General features: G+C 44.1%; 1 protein-coding gene across 1 annotated transcript in view; it reads right to left on the bottom strand.

Moving 5' to 3' along the window:
• dntt (deoxynucleotidyltransferase, terminal) overlaps window positions 1-24,141 on the bottom strand; it is a gene marked incomplete at its 5' end in the record, with an annotated part of 120,934 nt that extends 96,793 nt beyond the window's left edge. Inside the window, 4 exons of the mRNA XM_056292175.1 lie at window positions 6,317-6,427; window positions 10,861-11,035; window positions 20,332-20,493; window positions 24,116-24,141. Coding sequence (XP_056148150.1) covers window positions 6,317-6,427; window positions 10,861-11,035; window positions 20,332-20,493; window positions 24,116-24,141 — 474 coding nt within the window. The remainder of the gene's footprint in view (window positions 1-6,316; window positions 6,428-10,860; window positions 11,036-20,331; window positions 20,494-24,115) is intronic.
• Window positions 24,142-25,762: the final 1,621 nt, after the last annotated feature.

Raw genomic sequence — 25,762 nt, 5'->3', positions numbered from 1 at the left:
AGACAACGACGAAGTGGCATACAGGGAGGAGGTTCAGAACATGATAACATGGTGTGCTAACAACAACCTGGTCTTAAACACCAAAAAGACCCAAGAAGATTATCGTGGACTTTAGGATCTCCAAGAAGATCACACACAGTCCTGTCCACATCAACACAGAGGCTGTGGAGAGAGTCCCCAGCTCCAGGTTCCTGGGAGTCACCATCACAGAGGACCTCTCCTGGGCAACACCTCAGCAGTGGTGAGTAAGGCACAACAATGCCGTTATTTTCCGAGGAGGCTAAGGAGAGCCAGCCTCCCCCAAAAACTGTTTTCCAACTTTTATAGACGCTCCATCAAGAGCATCCTAACAAACTGCATGACAGCCTGGTGCAGTAGCTGCACCAAAGCTAACAAAAAAGCCCTCCAGTGTGCTGTAGAAACAGCACAGGACATTGTTAGCGTTGCGCTGCCGTCACCAGAACATCTTCACAACACTCGCTGTGTGAGGAAGGCTAAGAACATCATAGAAGATATTGCACACCCTGGACACCATCTGTTTCAGCCCCTCCCACCAGGTAAGGTGCTTCGGATCAATCCGCACACACACAAAGAGACTGAAAAACAGCTTCTTTCCAAAAGCTGTGGCACGAATGAACTCAAGACATCTCCTCAGTCCGACTGATGTGCTGCCACCCTTGGGCATGTGCAACATTTGCATACATTTACTCACATGTCACTTTAAGCCACTTCATATCTGTCCACCATACCTTTACTGCATTTTGCCGATAATGTATTTGCACCTTGTAAGTTGTATTTTATCATTGACTGTATTGTATTTTATACCTTATACTGCTTACATTTTGCATTTATATTGTTTAGACTCTACTTTTTATTGCTGATATTTTATATTTCTTATCTCTTTTATGTGTGCACCATTTTGAGGTTGACACACTGACAATTTCGTTATGCTTGGCCCAATGACAAGAAAGTTCTTATTGATTCTTGATAAGGTTAACCGGGTACAGCTGTGCCTCCATCTCTTAACTTGACACTTACCACACCGCCTAACTGAGACCAGAGGACTGTCACCCAACAAAAGAACTCAAAGGAATATATGAACTTGGCCCATTTTAAAAGGTCCAAGCTTGAGATTAAAACTCCATTGTGAATTTCATTCATGCTGGTGTTTGAACCATCTACCCAGAATTATTTGGTGATTTCTGTCTTTAATAGACAATAATAATAATAATGATAATATAAACATTTTATTTAAAAGTGCCTTTCATGACATTCAAGGTCACCTTATGTCAAATACAATAAAACAAAGCAGTAAAAAGCATTAGTGCAATCAACAGTAAAACACACAATAAGCAGTAGAGAATACATCAGCAGGAGTTAAAAAAAAGAGGAATTTGATGCTGTTTATGCTGTTAAAGTGAGTATGCTAGTTTAAAAAGGTGGCTTTTAAGAGCAGTTTTGAATTCTGTAACGGAGTCCAGTAAGTGGATGTGACGGGGAATGGCGTTCCAGAGTGTGGGTGCAGCATAGAAAAAAAAAACCTGGCACCCATTGTGCTGAGGTTGATGGCTGGTAGTGCCAATAAACCTGCTGGTGAAGACTGCAGGGAGCGAGATGGAGTGTAATTCTGAAGGAGGTTTGTGAGATAAGCGGCGGCTAGATTATGAAGAGCTTTGAATGTTAATAATACAATTTTGAAATTACTCCGCTGTGATACAGGAAGCCAGTGTAATTGAATCAGCAGGGGAGAGAGACGTGGTGAGTGGACTTTGAACGTGTAATAATCTGTGCTGCAGAATTCTGGATGAGTTGAAGTCGGTGTGTAAGTTTGTTGGGGATGCATGCCAGGATCATACTGCAGCAGTCAGTGTGTGATGTGACCAAAGCATTAACTAAGACTTCAGTGGAGCATTGTGTTAAAGCAGGGCATAGTCTGGAGATGTTTCGCAGATGGTAAAAGGCAATCCGGAAGACATTGTTTATAGGTCTGGAAAAGGAAAAGGTACTATCTAGGACAGTGTTTCTCAACCCAGTCCTCAAGGAACCCCTATCCTGCAGATTTTCATTGTAACCCTGCATAGGTAGCCCTGCTTGTACTTACTCGACCAATCATCTCGCAGCACTTAATTATGCAAGGTGTGCAACATCTGACAAAATTCACTGCTGATTGGTTGAATAACTACAAACAGGTACCTATTCAGGGCTGCAAAGAAAATATGCAGGATAGGGGTTCCTTGAGGACTGGGTTGAGAAACACTGATCTAGGATAACGCCATGGCTCTTAGCCTGAGCGGAGACAGGCATGGTGGCTCCAGCAATGGGGAGTGAGCAAATATTAGTTGTTGAGAGTGTAGATTTAGTACCAATGAGGAGTAGCTCAATTTTACTACTGTTGAATTTCAGATAATTGTTAGTCATCCATATCTGTATACCATGGAGACAAGCAGTGAGGGTACTGGAGGGGAGAGTGGAAGTGGGCTTAGAGGACACATAAAGCTATGTATCATCAGCACAGCAGTGGAAATGGATACCATAGTGCCGTAAGATGTTGCAAAGATGGAGGCTGTAAATAATAAACAGGAGTGGCTCCAACACTGAACCCTGTGGGACTCCATGAGGAATAAAGTTGTAAAGTTGACATATTGTGTTAGATAAAAGCAATCTAACATTGCTTTAAAATCTTTAGTGAACATATTGTCAGTGTTATCAAAATAAACATTTAAATCCCCTATTAGGATTATAATCGAAGACATTGCGCTAAGGATGGTTAAAACAGTCAGGGGTTTTGTTGGTGATAGATTGGATATTGTAGATGGCAAACTTATGACAGGTCATGTGCATATAAACAGCTGATTTAACTAGTGAAGTTAGTACACTGTGGCCTACATGCCGATCATGTAGTAATATGTCGTGCGGATGAGACGCCTGGTGCCTAATAATAGTCTGTATGGGGAAAACTCCCAGTGAGTAGGTTAATGTGAGATGAGGTCAGTGGGGGGAGCTAACGGGCAAAACAGTACTGTGGGGTGCCATTGTAGGTGGAAACGGAGGTTCCAGGAGGGAAGTGTGGAATGTAAACAGTCAGTCACGTGGAGAAGACTTTCCGGCGTGCTTGCAAGTTGAACGCTAGCATTCGGCTACCCAGCCTGTTCGGGTGGACTCCGTCAGTTCTGAAGAGGGAGAAATGATCCCAAAAAAGATTAAAATTGTCAATAAAACCTAGACTGTGAGCTCCGCAGGTGGAGATGAGCCATGTGTGCAGGCTGAGGATTCTGCTACAATGCCCTACTTCACGGGCCAGTGTCGAAACAGGACCGGAAATTTAAAAAAAAACGTTACTTTCTACTCCCTCATATCTGATTGGTCTGACGCACTGGACTCCATGTGTGACTCACATTGGTCTCAGCATCCTTGATGCCCAGGCAGGGTTAATTGTGATGTGTATTTTCCTCCGGATGTAAGAAAAATCATATTTTTTCTCCCTCAAAACGTCTGTGTGATGCATCTCATTTTTTTTTTTTTTTTTTTTTTTTAATTTATCATGAGTGCAATCTGTTCAACCAGACAGGCCCACATCAGCATGCTTTCAGCTCAAAAAAATGTAAAACCACAAAAAAAGGATTAGCATGTTGGGTCGGTGCATTGGATTCAGTTGGCCATTGTTTACGAAGACCAATGCTGAACTGTTCCTGTACCACCGGTTCAACACAATACTCTTTTTGTGTTTAGCCCCTGCTTTCATCCACTGCCTTTACCCACTACGATGTCCTTCCAGTTCCTTTATTCTGAGAGAATGCTGGCAAACCCATTTGGCCCCTGGCCACTGATGCCACGCCACTACTCTCCTTAAAGACGTCAAGGGAGGCTTCAGGGTCATTTCCGACCATTCTGTTTTGTAGACCCAAAAGGAAGATAGAGGGCTGGCAGGGTGAGATTGGCTAAGCTGCTAACACTAGGTGGTGGCAGTAGGCACCTCAGCAGCCTCTTTAGGAAAGCCTGGTGTGCACAGTTTCGCATGAGGTGTTGTTGCTGCATGGTGAACTGGATCTCCTAACGGCTGACAAGGTGATATAAAACATATAAAACTTACTCCAGTGAAGTCTCCAATGTCTCTGCCTTTTGTCCTACCATCCCAAATTCATCTGACAGACAGTTACCCTTTCCAAATTAGAAATAAAAAGTCCATAACTTGACAGCTCTCCTTCAATTGGTCTCACCTGTCACCGCGTGTTTACCCCCGGTAACAAGGCTCCTCTCCCAAAACATACCAGGGCTGTCACCTTAAGTTTGAATATTGAAACTAAATTCCAATATGTAGACTGACATGTGTTTTGAATTATTTTTTTCTCCCCAATTGTATCAGACCAATTACCCCACTGTTCGGAGCATCCCGGTCGCTGCTCCACCCCCTCTGCCAATCTGGGGAGGGCTGCAGACTACCACATGCCTCCTCCCATACATGCGGAGTCGCCAACTGCTTCTTTTCACCTGACAGTGAGGAGTTTTGCCAGTGGAATGTAACACGGGGGAGGATCACGGTATTGTTTCCCAGTTCCCTCTCCCCCCTGAACAGGCGCCCCGGCCACTCAGAGGAGGCACTAGTGCAGCGAGCAGGACACATGCCCACATCCGGCTTCCCACCCGCAGACACGGCCAATTGTGTCTGTAGGGACGCCCGACCAAGCCGGAGGTAACGCAGGGATTCGAACCGGCGATCCCCATGTGTTTTGAAAATTATCAGAGGAATTCAATATTTTCAATAAATAACGCTAACAAGTGCGGCAAGACTAACAAAAACACAAACCCCCCCAATTTAGTCAGGAAGCAGAAATAAAAGTTAAAATTGTAATAGTAGGGTTTTGTGAATTGGAGGACAACGACATTATTGAAAACAATATTTTTTAGTAGCAATGTCTCTGCTAAGTGTTTTTAAAAATATAATACAATGTTTGTGTTGACATCTTGCACCTTCTGGTAATAAATTCTTCTGAAAGATTATCGTACCCGTTATGACACAGCATCTACTTTTACATAGAGAAAAACATGTTAGACAACTCAATGCTGGCCCCTGGATAAGTCTATTTTTAGCCTTGAAATTTGAGACATTTTTGCCATGCAAATTTGAATATAAATCCAAACTCACCTATATTTCTTTTCCAAATAACAAATAGGATTTTTTTATTACTCTTGGCTCGCTCTGCCTTCAGACCAACAACATTTTATCCCCATCCCTTGCTGCATAATAACAGGTGCTTTGGTAACCAGGCGCACTTTCTCTTTTCACAGTCTAATCACAAAAAGGAAAAAAATGCTCGATGCAACCAGAAAGCTAAGTGTTGTTACTTATGTGCTCAAAGAAGGTTGAATTAGTTCATCTGGATCCAGATATAGCCAGATAGACTGATCCAACCCTCCATGATTTTCTTACCTGGATTATTGAGCATGCATCAAGACATGTTATTTATGTGCCTTTTCTTTCCTGCAAGATGCATTTAATGAGTGTATTGGTTGGTTGGTGTGAAGGACTGGCAGCCTATCCAGACTTTCTCCCAGTCCTCTGCCCAATGCTTGTTAGGATGGACTCCAGCACCTGTGACCCTGACGTGAATCAGGCAGGTAAAGTAAAGGGAATAATGGCTGGTGGGTTGGTCGGTCGGTTGGTTAGTTGGTTGGCTGGTTGGTTGGTTAAATGCTAAAAAATTCATCCAATGATTCAGTGATAAATCGACCGACTAAGCAATTGATTAGCAGACAGAGTGCAGACAAGGCTTTGCTACTACAAAAACCCTGTTTCAACAAAGTGACTCAACATTACAGCCGATACATTTTGGCAATTTGAGGGCAATAACATATTTTGGTTTTTTTTTTTGTTCTCACATCTAAACCTGTCTGTGAGAGAACTCTGTAAATCCTTCCCCTTTCCCTCACCAGCAAACACCCACAGCCTCGCGGCCAGATGGCTGGGCGACACATCCATCATTACTTGTGACCAGCGTCACATCCGCTGTTCACTGCAGCGTGTCGCGCGGTGCTTCAGGGTGTGTCCGTCCCAGCCCCGTGCCAAGGCTCGTGGACGTCTCAGCTGTGGCTCCTTCATCACGTCCTACCTGCAGATGCTACCGACTCCCGGTTTCATGCACTGTGGGGGGAGCTGTGTCAAAGTGCTGCCCAGTGAAGCGAGGTAGGCGACCTCCCAACTAGAGCAGAACAGACCAGGAGGACTTTCTACCAAGTCGGAGGTAGAGCTTATTGCAGGAAAACAGGCAGAGGGGGTGACCGCGCTGGTACGACGGTATTTACATTACTGTGTTCTTACTGTGAACTTCTTGTTGTGGTTTTCGGTCGTCGTCTGTCTCTGGCAAGCATACTGAGAAACCGCTGCCACAGGAGGGGTTGGAGAAGCTTCTGGCAAAATCAGTGAGACATCCTGTATAAAGGAAATACACCAGAAACTTGTTAACACACACACACGCACACACACACACACACACATACACACAAGGATACACATGCACACACATTCACATATGCACACAAAACAGCTCATATATTGTTTCAAGGGCTGAACCTTGCCAAACTGTTGCAAGAACTGGGGAGCATCCGGGTGGCGTGGCGGTCTATTCCATTGCCTGCCAACACGGGGATCGCCAGTTCGAATCCCCGTGTTGCCTCTGGCTTGGTTGGGCGTCCCTACAGACGCGATTGGCCGTGTCTGTGGGTGGGAGGCCAGATGTGCGTATGTGTCCTCGTCGCTGCACTAGCACCTCCTCTGGTCGGTCAGGGCGTCTGTTCAGAGGGGAGGGGGAACTGGGGTGAACGGCGTGATGCTCCCACGCGCTACATCCCCCTGGCGAAACTCCTCATTGTAGGGTGAAAAGAAGCGGCCGATGACTCAAGATGTATTGGAGGAGGCATGCGGTAGTCTGCAGCCCTCCCCCAGATCGGCGGGGGGTGGAGCAGCAACCGGGGCGGGGTAATTGGAGAGAAAAAAAAGGGGGGGGGGTTAAAAAAAAGCTGTTGCGAGAACTAAAGTGCAAAGTGTGTAAACATTTAGAAGTGGGTGACAGACCTGCACAGAAACAACGGTTCAAATTGATTTACATAAAAATGGAACCACTGCCTACACAATAAGTTATTTTCATGGACGTGTGTATCTGGAGCAACAGGCTAATGACACCCATCTTTGGTGGCATCAAAATCCATTACACAACCTAACCTGTGTCATTACAAATCTGCTTGCTGTCATCCAATTTTCTCCCTGTAAATTGCTTTTTCATTCTTTGAAAAATTCGGCTCTGCGTTTGCTGTATATGCGCTAAAGGAATTAGCGATGTAATATTAATGTCCCTGCAGACAATCCGGTGTCACACAGGAACATGGTATCCATGAAATTACCTATGCAGGCTATTATACGGAGAAGGGGAAGGAACAGTAGGAGGAAGATGGAGAGATACCGTCACCATACAGAGTTGACCAAGACTGTTTTTGAAGAAGGAACAGGAGTGTTATAAAAAGATGATGAAAACAGCTAGCCTGCCTCTTACACTGCTGGGTAGAATCAGTCACTCGGGGATTAGAAATGATAATTATTTATTTCCTGCCAGGAGCCTTTTCTGTTCTAAAAAAAAAAAACCCCTGCTGAATTACTTGAATATATTTTATAACTTTTTTTTTCTTCAGTCAAACGTGCTTTAGGAACGCCTTACCTGCGTTTATCTAAATACCAAAAAAGAGGTGGTGGTAGTGGGGTGGATGGGTGGGTGGAGGGGTTTCATCACTTTTCCACTTTGGCTACCATTTGTTTAATCCAGTATGGGGCTGTGGGCCTTTGGAGAACTGGGCATCAGCATGCAGAGGTGTGCGTGGCCCATCCGGGCCTCCTCATCCTACAGTGCTGCAGCTCTTTGGAGGTAAAGCTCACAGACTCACCTCAGAGGCATATCAGGCCCCCCCCCCTCCGGCTCACTCCCTGGTCTCTTCTCCAGCTCCAACCTTCAGTTTTTGGGTGCATCTAATGTATCTGCGTGTATTTTTACTGCAGTAGCTTCTCTTTTTGGGGGGAGGGGGGTTCCCCCTTTTTCTCCCCAATTGTATCCAGCCAATTACCCCACTCTCTGAGCCGTCACGCTCACTGCTCCACCCCCTCTGCCAATCCAGGAAGGGCTGCAGACTACCACATGCTTCCTCCGATACATGTGGAGTCGCTAGCCGCTTCTTTTCACCTGACGGGGAGGAGTTTCACCAGGGGGATGTAGCGCACGGGAGGATCACGCTATTCCCCCAGTCCACCCCCCCACGCAGGCCACCGACCAGAGGAGGCGCTAGTGCAGTGACTAGGACACGTGCCCACATCCGGCTTCCCACCCGCAGACACGGCCAATCTTGTCTGTAGGGGCGCCCGACCAAGCCAGAGGTAACACGGGGATTCGAACCGGCGATCCCTATGTTGGTAGGCAACGGCATAGACTGTTATGCTACCCGGACACCCCGCTCAACTTCTCTAAGACCCACACATGTACACCCCTCCCGCAACCATCATCATCATCATCATCATCAGTTCTGTAACTTATGGAGGTCGTAGGAGCACAGCTGATGCCTCAACAGGTTGAGTCATCATGGTGTTTCAGTAGGGGGAGTACCTGGTGGTCCCCATCTCCTCTCCAGGTATCGATGGCCGTTGATTCAGAGGAATTCATCCGCCCTTTGACAGGTTCTGTTTTTAGTCCTGCTGGGTGTCCGCACACCCCCCTCACAACAACCCAAGGGTTGAAGTGGGGGTGCCGGTTTAGTTGCCGATGACCCAACGGTTGCAGTTTAACATAGCACCCACGACCCAAATCCAAATGGCTTTTTGGTATGACCTAACACTGTACATATTGCCTCTCTTCAACAAGGACTCCCACCGTCTGCCGTGATGAAACGCTAAGTGATGCTGGACTCTGCTGGTGCCCCGCATCCACTCCTCTGCCCATCTGTATCCGGACAGACGGAGCGTGTCTTTTCCCTGCCTTCACGCCTATGCTTGTCACGCAGACAGGGAGGTGTGCTCCGGCGGGTTAATGAAACCCTTGTGAGACACTTAGCAGGGAGAATGGCCACCAAGACCCCATTATCATCACCACCCTCCCCTCGACCAAACCTCCCCCCAGCCTCAGTCCTGCTTCTTAATGGTACGTAGATTGATGACAGACATCTCAAGCACGACATGTATTAGCTGGCAAAATGTTCCTTGCCAAACTCTAAAACCATTCCTCAGCAATCATTTCCTTTACAACTGCTTATCACCCACCCCACCCCACCCCACCCCCCTTGCACATTTAAGACAAACAAGTTCTCATCAGACCAGAATCTAATGGAAATATCGGGTCGCATATGGGTTCCATACGTGAGGATCCTCCCTCGGTTGTGTTAAGTTTATTCATGATTGTAAAACACATTGTGTTTCTCAACTGTTAAGGAGAGCCATGAGCAAACATGCAAAAGAAGTAGCCTGCTTTGGGAGTATTATATCTCTACACCCAAGTCCCTTTAAATGGATTTATGACTCATAAAAGCCAATCTATCGCAAGTGCTGTGCACATGAACGTCGCCATGTGTTGCCTTGCTAATTTCAGAAAGGATCTACCATACATCACAAGGTAAGTGGAGAAGCGGGTTCCCGGTTACCTGAGGAGATGGGTCAATAAATGTCAGCGTGGCATCATTAGCCCCGCCGCTTAATGATGCAGTCAGCGAGAAGAAGAATACCGCGACGTGCCTGTGTGTCACATAGACATATGGGGGCACCGAGAGGCGTTTGTCATATTTCACATAGCAGAGTAACAAATACGGCAATCATCGCGGTGACGGCTGATGCTGCCAGAGACAGAAAGTGAACAGGTGGAGGTGGGCCGGGAAACGGGACTTTGGATGAACAGAATGCGCACAAGGGACTACCGTTGTGCGTTCCTCCCTTCTGCGTGGAGGAGGGGGAAAAATAGACTGTCCATTAAAAGCAGCAAACATATTTCTTTATTTTGGACCCATATGTTGTGGAGCCCCAGTAGAGCTTTCCACAGGGGGACGTGTGTGGTTGTGTGTGTGTGTGTGTGTGTGTGTGTGTGTGTGTGTGTTGTGGTTAGCGAGATACTCTGAGCTCTGACGTCGAGCTGATAGGTTTATTTGGCACCCCGGCTAAATGCAGGCTCTACTTCCACTGCTGCAGGGCGGTTAACACCTGGCACTGCGAGCACAGAGCAGAGAAACTTGTTCTTTTCTACAGACGTCCCTGCCAGTGGGTACATATGCATACGCGTAGGAAGAGGAAGAGAAATGGTGACATGCAGGCACTCACTTCCACACACACACACACTCTCTCTTGACCTCTCACACATAAGCTTAACGCACACAGCATACCCAGGTGCACCTCATCCTATAACACACACACAACAGAGCATGTTTGCACACTCCTCAAACCAACAGAAACCTTAGTCAAAGCATTTTTCCAGTGACCTGGCCTTATTCCACCCCCCTGTTATTGTCCCTGCCCGTAGCCACGCCTGTAGCGCTGTCCCCTTGTTTTCTCATTTGGATCATAAGCCTATTGACATCATGCATTCGGTCACCACATAAATGAGCAGTTTTGTTCTTCTGCCTAGTCAAAAACAGCCTGACCAATTGATTTCTGTTGTTGCCACCCCCTCGACGGAACGCTTCCTGTCTGGTTTGCAGTGCCATCTAGTGCCTTACCAGTAGCCATCAAATCATTTTTAAAGTTTGATAGTCTGATTCTGGCATTCTCTCTCTCTCGCTGTCTTGCTTTTATATTCTGTCTCTAAATCACATACTCTCTCTCACACACACACACACAACGTAACGCACCTGAATGTAGTGTCTGGTCTCCAAAGCAACAGGTCTCCCCTCTCTCATGCTCTCAGTGAACCAGCTGATGTCCAACACCTGCATCCTGGGTAAGTCCCTCAGACCAGACTCCTTCAGCCATGTCCACAGCCATGTAGCCTGGTTTTCCTCTGAGACCACATGAGTGACCCCATCACTGTGCAGGAACAAGAGGAGAACTGTCACCTGAATTAAACGTCAGTTTTTTGTTTTTTGGATTTCTCTTCAATTTTCCTTGCCAATTACCCCACTCTTCCAAGCCATCATGGTCGCTGCTCCAACCCCTCTGCTGAGCCGGGGAGGGCTGCAGACGACCACGTCTCCTCCGATACATGTGGAGTCGCCAGCCGCTTCTTTTCACCTGACAGTGAAGAGTTTTGCCAGGGAGACGTAGCACGTGGAGGATCATGCCATTCCCCCCAGTCCCCCCCCCACAAGCAGGTGCCCTAACTGACCAGAGGAGGCGCTAGTGCAATGACCACGACACATACCCACATCCGGATTCCCGCCTGCAGACATGGCCAATTGTGTCTGTAGGGACGCCCGGCCAAGCCAGAGGTAACAGGGGGATTTGAACCAGCGATCCCCATGTTGGTAGGCAATGGAATAGACTGCTATGCTACCCGGACGCCAACCAAATGTCAGTTTTGTTAATGATAATGATGACTGCGAGCACAAGACATTTCTCTACTCAAATATAAATACTGCTTCATACAGTATTATAGAGAACCAACAATCACATGGTTCTTTCTGGCCTTGAATCTCTAGCTTTGATTTCTTTGATTTGGCTCACGGATTTTCATCATTGTTCAATTCTCCAAAGACAGCTTTTCTTATCGGTATGCCGGCAATGTCAGAAGAAGTGGAGATGTTTGGCTTTTCAAACGCAGCACAAATCTCTCCTTAGTTTTATGCATGCAAAGATCCCCTTCATGCATGCTGCTCAGGGATCAGCACTGGCTGAGCAATATTCACCACAGACTCTCAGGGCCTCCCTCAGATATTTGTGAGCTGAAAAAGCCTCTTGACTGTGGAACTATTCATCCAACTGGTGTCTCCTGCAGCTCCGCTGAGACTTTCTTGACAGACTTTTATCGCAGCCTCATCCCTTTTGCTTCCTGCCTTAGCGCCTAACTACCATACCCAATCAGGGCCCCCAGCCGTGCATAATTATCCTCAGCATGCTCCTCCTCCTCTCTCCTGGCATGGCTAAATCAGTGGAACAGCTCCTTAAGGGACATTCCAGCAGAGCACAGGCTGGGGCCTAATTGGCCAAATCACTGGCGAGACTAATCTTCTATCCGCTCCTCACACTGGCCCGGCCTCTGAAGAGCCGTGTGTACAAAAAGCCATAACAAAAACACAAACACATGGACCAAGAGACCCTCACAATGCCTCATTTGAGATGGTATGTGGATCATGTCGCAGTCCAAAGGCTTCGGTTTCACAGAACAAAGAAGTCTTAACTGCAGATACTACTGACCATAAAGATTTTTCTCCCCACTCTAATTTCAGAATGGCTGCAATTGCTAACATTTGCAAAGAGATAGATAACAGGATGAACACTTTGTTCGTCAGTTCAAATAGGTTTTTCTCTCCTCTCGCCATATTTACCTAGGTATAATCTAGCTTCAACCTTGGATTCTTATCCAATGCGCTGCCACGGGGAATGCAAAACGTCACATTGGCATGCAAATGTGCTGCCACGCTGCTCGGCTCCAGACTGGCGTCTCAGAATCAGTGGGACTGAGCCCAGAAACAGCTATCAAGGACAGGCTAAAGTCAGTGGACTTTGATATGGAGAAGTGAGACGTCTTTCTTCACCCAGTCTCTTCCTGCGCCCTCCTCCCAGTGCTTCCCACAGTGAAGGCAGAAGAGGCAGATCAAAGTGAGGGTACGTCTGCAGCAATAAACAGAGCAGACATCTATATATCCGATATGATCCGCACTAAGGCGGGCTAAAGCGCAGTACTGACACTTTCTCTTACTGACGATTCTACACCACGGGACGCAGGCTTTGCCTTTTTTTTTTTGGAGGGGGAGGGGGGTGTATATTGGACAAATTGAGGAGGTATTTATGACTAACTACCGTAATTAGATAAGTAAACAGCGGGTTAATTAGATTACCTCAGATTATTGGTAATTATTTCCAAAACGAGCACATTTCACGCCTCACCAGCCGAGATGTTACATCAAAGGTAAACAGAAGGAAGTGATCGCTGGGAGACTGGGACAAGTGCTTGTATGTAGTCCAACGGCCAAAACTGTTTGTGCGGTTTACTCAAGAGTGTATATTTATGTGTGTGTTTGTGCTTGTACATGAGCATGCTTACGTTTGCCAGTATGCATATAACTGAACGTATTCCCAAGGCAATGTGCCCGTTATTTGTGTGTGACTAGAACAGGGGTGTGTTATCAAACTGCAGCTGATATCGGATTTGTCGGCTTGCAGAATTCATGTCAGTTTGATGCAGGCACGGTCTACTTCCTGTTGTTGGTTTCAAACAATTGTATCAAGCCAAGTGTAACCGTAGAAGCGCTCAAGCTGTGTTTCTGGGAATGCTGCCATGCCCTAGCTGGCGCACCGCTGACAGGCACACACACACACACACACACACACACACACACACACACACACACACACACACACACACACACACACACTCCTCACTTTCTTGTTCACACATACTGACATTTCTTCATCTGTTTTACACATTCACACACTTTAAATTCTTACACCTTCTTACTGACTTGTCATCTTTATCTCTCTCTCTCTCTCTCTCTCCCTCATGTCCCTCTCTCTCTTTTTCTCTCTCTCTCTGTCTCTCTCCCCCTCACTTCCCTCTCTCTCTCTCTCTCTCTCTCTCCCTCCCTTACTTCTCTTTCCCTCACTTCCCTCTCCTTCTCTCCCTCCCTCCCTTACTACTCTCCCCCTCACTTCCCTCTCCTTCTCTCCCTCCCTCCCTTACTTCTCTCTCCCTCACTTCCCTCTCCTTCTCTCTCTACCTCACTTCCCTCTCCTTCTCTCTCCCTCCCTCCCTTACTTCTCTCCCCCTCACTCCCCTCTCCTTCTCTCTCCCTCCCTCCCTTACTTCTCTCTCCCTCACGTCCCTCTCCTTCTCGCTCTCTCACTTCCCTCTCTCTCTCCCCCTCCCTTACTTCTCTCTCCCTCACTTCCCTCTCCTTCTCTCTCCCTCCCTCCCTTACTTCTCTCTCCCTCACGTCCCTCTCCTTCTCGCTCCCTCACTTCCCTCTCCCCCTCCCTCCCTTACTTCTCTCCCTCACTTCCCTCTCCCCCTCCCTCCCTTACTTCTCTCCCTCACTTCCCTCTCCCTCTCTCTCTCTCTCTCTCACTCACACAAACACACACACACACACACACACACACACACACACACACACACACACACACACACACACACACACACACACACGTTCAGGTACTCTGGTGAGAGGACTGCTGCAGCTGGGCTCAGAATCAGCTCAAGTACTGCCCAGCCTTCAAACGACGGGATTCTGTTTAACACGGGTACATGTAAGAAACAGCCCCATCATTAGCCTGAACCGCACCTGTCACCAGCTTTGTGAAGGCTGACAAGTTAAGGAACTCCCATTTGTTCACTATGAAAGGCCCAAATATATTTTCAGCTACACAGCCAACAGCACACAAGAGATATGACAACAGAACGTCTCCATGATTACTTTACTATAGATTAGACATCGAACAATTTTCCTTCACATAACAACACCAAACTACAAACAACCTTTAATTACATTTTGTCAAGCTGTGACATCAACCATTTTTGTTGTCATCCGGCCGTTTTCCACCGACGCGGTGCCGGTGCTGATGCTGGTGCCTGATCTAGAACCAGTTCCACACATTTCCACCGAAAAAAGACAGGTGCCAGTCGGCACAACTCCCTAAAACTGCTGGTCAAAAGTTGGACCCAATCTTCGTTTTTTGAGTTGGAATATAAAGGGAATTCACAATCCAGTAGCAGGGTTTTTGTACATTTAAAATCTTTGAGAGCTGATGTCATGTTCTTACAGGAAACTCACCTTCGGTCAAGTGAACACACAAAACTCAAGAAAGCTTGGACAGGACACATTTTCTGTTCCAGGAATGAGACTAGAACGTGGGGCACGGCCATCTTGATCAGGAAGGGTATCCCATTCGTTCCACTACTGACTATTTCTGACCCCAGGGGAAGGTATGTGATAGTGACGGGTAACCTGTATGGTACACAAGTGGCACTAGCAAATGTATATGGACCAAACTGGGATGACCCACTTTTTTTCTCTAGTTTCAAAGCAGCCCTCACAGACTTAAATAATTACCGATTAATATTGGGGGGAGATTTTAATTGTGTATTACATCCACATTTGGACAGATCAAACCGAAGACCTAATAGTAAAGTTTCGAAGGCAGGTGCTGTTATCCATTCATTTATGGAATCCTACTCTCTTTTTGATCCCTGGAGAAGAAACAACCCAACTACTAAACAATACTCCTTTTTTTCCCCAGTGCACCATTCTTACTCAAGGACTGATTTTTTTTTCCTGGATAGTAGGGTCCTTCCTATGGTTAGGGGGAGCCAATATAATAGTATTGTTATTTCGGATCATAGTCCTGTACATCTAGATATAGGCTTCATAGACTGCCCTAAACCCCAACGCACCTGGTGATTTGATCCTCTATTACTGTCCAGGGACTCCTGGGGGGGGTTACTGCAAGAAATTCGACGGCATTTTGATAAAACGTGAGCGAAAGCAGTGGTCTGTGGAAGAGACCAACGCTTTGTTGACATTCTGTCGGAAAGTTGTGCACGAAGGAAGATTTTTTTATTTATTTTTTTTATTTTGATATACTCTATTGATCCCCATAGGGAAATTATGCTCTGCATTTAACCCATCCTAGCTGTGTAGCTAGGAGCAGTGGGCAGCCGCCGTGAAGCACCCAGGGACCAACTCCAGTTCGACTTGCCATGCCTCGGTCAGGGGCACAGACAGGAGTATTAACCTGAACATGCATGTCTTTTTGATGGTGGGGAAAACCAGAGCACCTGGAGAAAACCCACCGCAGACACGGGGAGAACATGCAAACCCCACACAGAGGATGACCTGGGATGACCCCCCCAAGGTCGGACAACCCTGGGGTTCGAAACCAGCACCTTCTTGCTATGAGGTGACAGCACTAACCACTGGTCCACCGTGCCGCCCAATATTGGTAGCTTTCAACTGATTAGGGGCGCTCGCTGTGACAGGCCGGTCCTACTGCCTGTCAATCATTCCTGTGCACAGCCTTTCTGTCAGTTTTCTTGTCATCACTACGGAGTTTGTCCAGGTGGAGTGACTAAATAACTTTCATCTTAATAAATGCCCCACCTTTAAGTACAAAAGTGCTTCACAACATCGACGTTAGAGTAACTAAGAGATCTGCAGAAGAAAAAAAATTGTATACCCATAGATTCAATGACAATATGAGTTTTGTCAGTCACAACAGCCAAACTCAGGCATATGTGTAAAGCTGGGGAGGGGGGGCATCCAGGTAGTGCTAACCACTGCGCCACCGTGGTTAGCGGTTCACTATTATGAGGCTCCAAAACTTATCGGGGATGAAAGTGAGGTGAGACTTTGTGTATTTCTCTCCATAGCGTAGGCTGAACAACTGGGTATGTGAGGTTAGTCCTTCTGTGACAACCCCCCTGCCTGCCCACCACCCTACATTTCTCTCCTGCTCTCTACTCTGCTTAATCTAATTTTTTCTAAATGTGCAGTAGGTGGTGACAGGTTGAAAACAGTGTGTTTCAGTACTTTTTTTTTTTGAGCACTCATTTTTTTTTATGTTTCCTGTTACTTAGTCAAACAAAATTATGCGTTGGGTTTTTTTTTTCCCGAAAGCTTTTATTTGTCTTACAGAAAGCCTTCTCTACAGATAAAAAAGTTTGCAGAAAACTGTCTTTGGTAAGCAATATTTTTCTTATTATAGTGGTGATAAGTATTATGCAATACGGGCATGCATGTGTGCATTGACAGCGATGTTCCCCCTGATGTCCGTCATTACAAAAGGAATGTTGAAAATTTCATGTTGACAAAGGAACATCTACTGTTTTCCATTTCAATGTTGGTTGGATTAATCTGCAACCTTGCTAGGGGCAAACAGCCACTGTAGTTTTATCTAAAATGTTTAAGGTCCTGCCTTATCAAAGAGTGGTTAATTCTGAATACAGGTGTTACCCAAACTTAAACCTCGAAAGAGTTCCTTTAAATTTGCTATGCCAGCATAAATAAACCCAGCGATGGTGTTTTCCTGAAAAGAGCCAGGCTCTTGGTTTCATGCATGATTTCATGTTTTATATTCAAGCAGCATATGTGTGCTCAGCCGGACAAGTTTGGTAGGTTTCACCAATGTCATGACAGCTTATTCTAAAATGTCACCCTCCATTCATCCAAAGCGAATGTTTAACACACGCTAAATGGATATTCGTGTGATCTGATTATATTTTCTTGTGGGTGTCCTCCCTAAAATGTGTGTCGTCTGTATGGCGGAAACTGTCAGATGAGACGCCACCGTTGTTCTTTAACTGCTGTTTGAGTATTTCTTTTCAGTCTTTGGAAAGGGACACGTGTGCATAGAAACCAGTGGGTATATGGTAGCTATATGTAATTTTGTAAGCTTTTACCATGTATTCATCGTCTGGTACTCAGCTTTTCCATAAAAACAGCATCTTGCTGCATTTTACAAGTATTATTCTGTGTAAAAGATAAACTAAACCATCTTTCATTTCAATTCCTCTTGTTACTCTATGGTTGACTAACATCTGCAACCACTTACTCGCTTATAGTGGGGCAGCTTAGCTCCAATATTCATAAGGATTGTGCATTTTGTGATAAAAGCACCAAACTTGGTGCATATGTAGCTTAATATATTTAGAAGAAATTTGGACACGGAGCCACTGAAAATTAACCCTGTAGTGGCCATGGAAGGCATGGACGTTATTAGATCGCTTTTAGCAGGGCTGTGGCCTCCCTAAATTTCATATCAGCCATTATGACAAAACAGAGGAGAATTTTACCTTTCCAGAGATACCAATATTATTGTTCTAGTCCAAATAGAAACAGAAGTATGCCATTTTACATAACGGATATGAAATTTAGGGAAGCCACAGCCCCACTAAAAGCGATCTAATAACATCCATGCTTGCCATGGCCACTACGGGGTTAATTTTCAGTGGCTCCATATCCAGATTTCTTCTAAATATATTAAGCTACATATGTACTAAGTTAGACGCAATTTTTATGCTAAGCTGCCCCACTATTATTATTATAACTTGCCTTTTCACACTTGCAAGTACAATTACCAAAAAACAAAATATCATTAAAGAGATTTTCAGAGAAAAAAAAATCCAAGATGTAGCTGTAAGGTTGACATAATGATCCAATAATTTCCAACTAATAACCAATTCACAATTGTTAGGCAATTTAAGACTGCCCAGTGTTTGAATTACCAGTGTAATTATAACTGAGTTACTTCAGGATAACCACTCACAGTGGTGGTTGATGACAATGTGTATTTTACTTGAACGTAATGAATTTGCCATCTTTTATAGTGATAAAATTGAGTACTGCTATGGCAGGAAAAACCATTAGGCCACCTTTACATTTGTACAACAATGGCTCAGTATCCATGTCACAATTTGATGCCATCAGCTACAAATCACTTGTGGAACTTGTGCTTTTTCTCAATCCAGCCATGCTGTCTTGATCCTATTCCATCAAGCCTTTATAAAATGTTTTTTTTTTACTGCCTGGTAACAGATCTAGTCTCTCTTTTAAAAAAAAAAGAGTAACATTGATACCACTAATTAGCAACTACAGACCAATTTCAAATTTGTCTTTCATAAGAAAAATCACTGAAAGGTTGTTCTTTAGCAAGTCAGTAATTTTTAACATCAATTGTATTGCTGGAAATTTTCAATCAAGATTTCCAGCCCACCCACAGCACTGAAACTGCACTTATTAAGGTTTTAAATGACGTCCATCTAAACACCAACTCTGGCAAAACATCTGCCTTAATGCTACTTAATCTTAGTGCTGTTTTTGACACTGTTGACCATGCATTACTTCTAGACAGACTGGTGAAATGGGTTGGGCTTTCTGGAACCATCCTAGATTGGTTCAGATCTTATTTACAAGATAGGGACTACTTTGTTTCAATAGAGTGCTATGTATCTGATCGCAAGAAAATGACTTGCGGGGTCCCCCAAGGTTCAATCCTCGGGCCAGTACTGTTTAACCTTTGTGTGCTCCCATTAGATCAAATTCTGTGGCACAACAAACTCTCTTACCCTCTTATGCAGACAATACTCATATATATATATATACTATAGCTCTCTCACCAAGTGATAATGGTCCTACTTGGAACATATAAATGATTAGATGTCCAAAAATTTCTCCATTTAAACAAAAATAAAGCTGAAACTATTGTCTTTGGTGTGAGGAAAGAGGTTGAAAGTTATAGCTCACCTTGAATCCCTGTCAATCAAGACTACAAGCCAAGGCAGAAATCTGGATGTAATTATAGCCTCGGAACTAAATTTTGATAACCATATAAAGACAGTAACAAAATCATCTTATCACCATCTTAAAAACAGCAAGAATAAGAGGATTCATGTCTAAAGAACTTGGAAAAACTTATCCATCCATGCCTTTCTTTCCAGTAGAGTAGACTATTGTAATGATCTTTTATCTGGTCTCCCCAAGACATCTTTTAAACAGCTAAAACTCATAAGAGAACACTGCTGCTAGAGTTCTGAAAAGGACCGAGAAGAATGAACATGTAACTCCAGCTCTGATATCTCTTCACTGGCCTCCATCACAGAACCAATTTTAAAATATTGTTCCTTGTTTATAAATCTCTTAATGGTTCAGGACTGTTATACATCACCCACCTGCTTTTAGAATATGAACCCTCCAGACCTCTTGGGTCATCTAAGGCTGTTCTGCTGGTAATTTCCAGGGTAAAAACAAAATGTGGTGAGGCAGCATTCAGTCATTATGCAGCTCACAAATGAAACAAACTACCTGAAGAGACTAGATTTGCCCCAAGTGTGAGCTCATCCAAATCGAGGTTAAAAACATGCATGTTAACCACTGCATTTCACTAAATAATCACTTGAACGCTTCTTGATTATTATATTTTTATTATCCTTTATTTTCATTTTTAATTCTTATTTTTTTAACATTCTTCTCATTATTAATCTTTTTATCTTGTTCTGTATCTTTTTTAGTATGCCTTCATAAAAAGCACTTTGTGTATGAAATGCATTAACTTGCCTTGCCTAGCCTTCAACATTGCATATTCATTAAATTGACAATATGTCGCAAATACTTTTCAGGCACCAGCCCCCTGCCTGGTGAGTCGTGAATAATGAGCGGGAATGATTTTCCAACCTGAGATTGTCTTCCACAGCAAAGCCCTTTGACCTGGCCAGCTGGGTCAAGAAGGTCCTCCTGCTGCGGCCCATTTTCCTCTCCACCAGGTAGAGTCTGATGTCCTGAAACTTGACCTCTCCATGTCCCTGAACATCATCTCCCACAGGCTTCAGACGCTTCCTCAAAGGGGGTACAAGCACTGGAGTGTTGAGCATTTCTCCAAAATGAAGTATCCAAAATGTTGCTACATCTCAGAGAGTTTCTGCTTTTCTAATGATGATATTTGTGTGCATCTCTTGGTGACGTCACAGTTTTTGGTTTCTTTTTTTTTTTCCATTCCCTTCCACCAAAACAATATGGCAGTTGGAATATAGTCGGTGCGGGTTGGCAGACAGGAAAAGCCTCTGGCAACAGGTGTTCACGATTTGGTGTTTACCAACCAGATCAACTGCCAAACTCAAATGACTGGGGGGGGGGGGGGGGTAAAAGCACTCACATACAGTCATTGCACTTTTTCCAACACAGTTTGGAGGAAATTACAGAAAAATACCTGATCCAACTCCAGCTTTGAAAGCTGGTTAAGAGTTTACATATAATCATAATTTGACACAGTTTAGTGTAAAAAAGCTTCGCTTCAGGCAGACGGCTGCAAAATCGGTCACCTCACACACCTCCGCCCACAGCTGTCCTGCCATGTCCAGTTCGTCTCGCCACCTTGCCAGCTCATTATGTCCGGACCAAGCCCGCACCATCTGCTCACCTCCTTTAATTAGCTTTCTGCCTTAAATGAGAGCCTCTGTGGGCAAATCCCCTGAGATCCTACAGGCTCACACAAGGCCTCCACACGCATACAGGTACACAAGTCATCTGTGATTAGGAGCATTTATCTAGAGAAAAAGAACTGCACATGTTGCGGCAAAGTACACGGACTGATTAAGAGTTTAATCTGTTTGGCTAATTTATTCCTTTCAACTCCAAAGAGATAATTACAAGACGCCACAGCGCCCTTGTGTTCCACCGCTTTCTGCTACAGTGGCCAACAACGTGATAGGAAAGGTTTTAAAATGTCACCAGACCGCAATTATCTGCAATAATGCATGTGCTGCAGCGCACCGAGGAGGAATGATTCTTTGATTTAGGAGCGTGAAAAAAACCTAGTCTGCTTTAACTCTACATGTAATTACCAAAACCTGTGTTCATTTTCTCACTTTAATACATACAGCCTAATCAGCGAGTAGGCCTCTCTTGGTCTGCAAGACAGAATATATTCCACGGCTACATGCAGATCTTTCATTAGCAGACTGCGCTAGGGTTAACTGGTATCATGAGGCAGACTCCAGCCATTTACTAGACTATTTAAACGCCAATCACTCAGCTGTACATGAAGCTGCTTGGCTCACATCCAGACTAAGACCTGAAGAAATGCAAATATTTCACACCAAGACGGATGGCTCTCGCAAAGCCAGTAGCAATCACACAAATTCATTTCTCATCTCAGATCTCCCTGGGTAGTTGCATGTATGCATTCTTCATCTCTTAATAAAACTCATATATCATCGTGCATGTTCAGATTCAGCTTTTGTTTGGATGTATAATGAAAAAGCTCAGACGGGATTTAGTTTTTAGGCGACAGGAGTGAGCTAACAACATACTGCCTATAAATCACAATTATATCCTCCTTCATAATGAATTTTTAATATTACATTAACATAGATTAGATTATAAACTATAAGGGGATAGGCAGCATTGTATATTTGCAATTGGTTTCCCATATTGCTTGTGCCCATTCCCTAGTGAATATTATACCTACGCTCTTTCACAGCAATTGATGTCAGGTTATATATATATATACGTATATATGAGATTGGTAGTACATAATGCTGCCAATAAAAGGGGATCTGAATCCAATATGTGCATACCAGTGTTTGAATTGAGTGTCTTGGTGGTTTACTCTTGGTTGCATCAATATGAGATACAAAGATAACAAATATGGTATTTATTTCCTTAAAGCTGGAGTAGAAAGTTTTTTTATGATGTCATTGGGCAAAAATTCCATAATAACCTCTCAGCATGTTGTAATTCAATTGGTCTGAGAGAAAACTAGACCTCTACACCTCCTCTTGGCTCTGTATCCCGGATTTAAAAAATCTAGCCCGGGACAGAACCTTTTAGCCAATCATGGGTCAGTTCAGAGAGAGGGCGCTGCTATTGGCTGTTCTACAAAGGCAGATACATGTGTACGTGATCAATTTGCATCCGTCCTGCCCCGCCGTTCGCTTGTGGTTGTAATTAGTGCTGGACTACTTGGTGAAAAAGTCATATTGCAATTATTGTGGACAGTATTGCGATTTGCAATTGCGATGTAATAAACAAATTTATACATATACAAATAATAAAAAAATTGTCGCGTTGCCTCGACACGAGCGACTTTCATTTTGCATGTTTTACACAGTGCCTCTTTCTGCTCAATATTGCTGAGCTTGAATCTAAAATATCGCCATATAACAGGTCGCTTTTTTCTTTTTTTTGCCATCAGTTCATCAGCTTTAACCTGCTCACTGTCATCGGTATCCATTTTTTTCTATTTTCTGGTCTGCATACAGCTCACCATAGTCACGTGACCATAGATTGCATACACTTCACTGCCTAAACAGAGACTGATTAGTCATCTCTTAATTATGGGCATAGTTAAATATGCGGACTGGACACAAACATACATTCACATACGCACATTTCATTATTTAATTAAATCTCAGCCTTTTGCGCTTATATAATGCACAGACTGACATCGCAAATGCGATTAGATTTATCGTGCAACACTAGCTGTAGCCCTATATCAACAAGACCAACTCGAAATGGCTGCTTCACATGAACAATATTAGTGTAATTAATAGATTCACTGAAAAAAAATAATTTTACATGGGTGGCTTATCGACTATGATACAAGTTTCACGAGTCTCGCTTTGACATTTCCTGGCTGTACACGAGTGTAAGGGGCTGAGGAGTGATGCGAAGGTCATTTGGTGGGAGGGGCTTAGCGGAGTGATACCAGACAGCAAAGAGAGGTGGAAAGTTTTGCGCTGGAATGTTCAATGTTACCTACTGCAGCTTTAAATCCTACTGTGTTGAGCCTCTCTAACAGTACCTCATATCACTCTGTTGGTGTTGTTCCTACGACACCATGTTGCTCCAGGAACATCACTGCAACCAACCAATCGCGTTGTTGTGCTGTCATGCCTTTGCGACTCAGGGAAAAAGACTGTTGTGGGGTTAGGTTGTGGGTTAGCTACCAGTTAGGTGAAGGTTAGTTATTAGTTAAGGTTTGGGGAGGCACGACATCACAACAACGTGACTGGTCCGTTGCAATGATGGTCCTGGAGAAGAATTAATTGTGATGTGGGAACAACACCAACATGGTGATATCAGATAGTGCATCGCTCTACACCTCAGTCAGCTTCAGCCATATCAATTTATTGCCAAACGCATCTGCAATAACCATGCAGATGTTGTCTTATGATCAGCAAAAGTCATGTCAAGATTCGCCACTTATTGCTTTATGGAAAGTAGGTCGCTAGAGGGGTCCCCCCGCAAAAGTTTTTTGATAAACAAGCTCCATTTTGATGCTTTTTTTAATGCACTCTGGCACATTATTTACATTCAAAGTACATGTCTCAGTCAATCAAACATTGAAATGTGTACCTCAAAAACTGTTGTTAACTCTCCAGATTAATCATAAATTGTGACGTTAGAAATATTAGTAGCTGTTAGTAATTAGTATTAGCATTGAGTAGAAGCAGAATACTTCACAACTGCTATCATTAATGATTTATTGACATGCTACAGTACCAGACGAGAGAAAAAAGTTAAATGTATTTATGTTAACATTAGTTTATTGGAATATTATATTTTCTTTCACACACACACACACACACACACACACACACTAAATTGTTGTTACCAGTTTCCACGCCTGATTGTGACTCAGCTGCTGCTGCTGCTGCTCGTCAGTCTGAGCTCGTCTTTGCGACCCTCTGCAAAATCATGAAATCAACTTAAATGAAACGCATAATTGGATTCATAATTGGATTGGATTGCATTCTAATCACATTACCTGATCTAACTGTTGTAGTATCTAAACCATAATAGCGTAAAGTTCGTTGTTTATTTACTTGGAAGTTAATTTAGATTTAAATCAATATGATGGTTAACTTCTGTTTGTGCCTATAGTAAAATGAATGAGTCGTTACCGTTTTAGTTCGTTTTATTGAAATGTGATTTATTTACGAGACAACCCCCTGCCTGCTAGAGCAGTGGTTCTCAACCTTTTTGGGGTCCTGGACCCCCTGCGTATTTTTGATCTACCCTGAGGACCCCTCCACCTGACCTTGGGGGAGGGGGTTGCAATTTGATAGAAACAGTAGAAACTGCATTTTAAATTGCATTATAGCATTTATTCACTCTTTGGGGCAAAAATAAGAGCTTTCAGTTGTAACTTAGATATAGTTAACAAAACAGAATTCTTATGCAGTAACTTTCAGATATATGTAACAAAACAGAATATGTATGCAGTAACTTTCAGATATATGTAACAAAACAGAACATGTATTCAGTAACTTTCAGATATATGTAACAACAGAATTTTTATGCAGTAACTTTTAACAATGCAAACGGGAGCGAGATCTCTTATTAAAATACAATAAATTACACTTGTGAAACAGGTGTAATTAGAGAAAAAAGTCCCGTTACCCTTTATAGTTTAGGTAGATAAAGGTCTCAGTCACATTTGAGTAAAATAATCCTATTTCTATAAATGTCATAGGATCTTTTTTTTTAAAGATATTTTATTTTCACGGACCCCTTGCAATTACACCACGGACCACTAGGGGTCCGCGGACCCCCCAGTTGAGAAACACTGTGCTAGAGGACAATAAAGGTACGCTGCGGGATCAGACGAGTACGGCCCGCTAGCTAAACGGCACCTATCGTGAATCTCTCTTCATCGTGACTGTAGGTGCCGAATCCAATTCATATCATAAATCTACAGGCAACTTCAACCATTATTAAAAAGGTACAGCACAGGCTAAATTCTTACCTTTCCTTCTCTTTCGGAAAAATCCAAAAAGATTGAGCGGGGTTTTTTTTCCCCTGCACGCTCCGCCATTTTTCCTCTAACCGTCTCTTCCCTCTTGTTACGTCACTCAGCGCCCGACGTCAGACCCTTCCACACATGAGCGGCGCGCACGCACGCACACACACACGCGCGGAGTTAGTTTAGAGACCTGCGTTTATTTTGACAGGCTGTTATGTTACGAAGACTGTCGGACATTCTTGACCAAGTAGCAGCAGGACATGTTATGCTATGCTAGCCACAGAAGCTCAGCGTTACTTGCCATGTGTTTTTCTGGATTGTTAACGCATGGCTCTGCTGTCTGTCTTATGGCATACTACC

Source organism: Lampris incognitus, chromosome 13 (assembly GCF_029633865.1).
Source record: "Lampris incognitus isolate fLamInc1 chromosome 13, fLamInc1.hap2, whole genome shotgun sequence".
In the NCBI taxonomy this organism is placed as follows: Eukaryota; Metazoa; Chordata; class Actinopteri; order Lampriformes; family Lampridae; genus Lampris; species Lampris incognitus.
The sequence above is the reverse complement of the archived record's forward strand: the minus strand, read 5'-3'. Positions and strand labels throughout refer to the sequence as shown.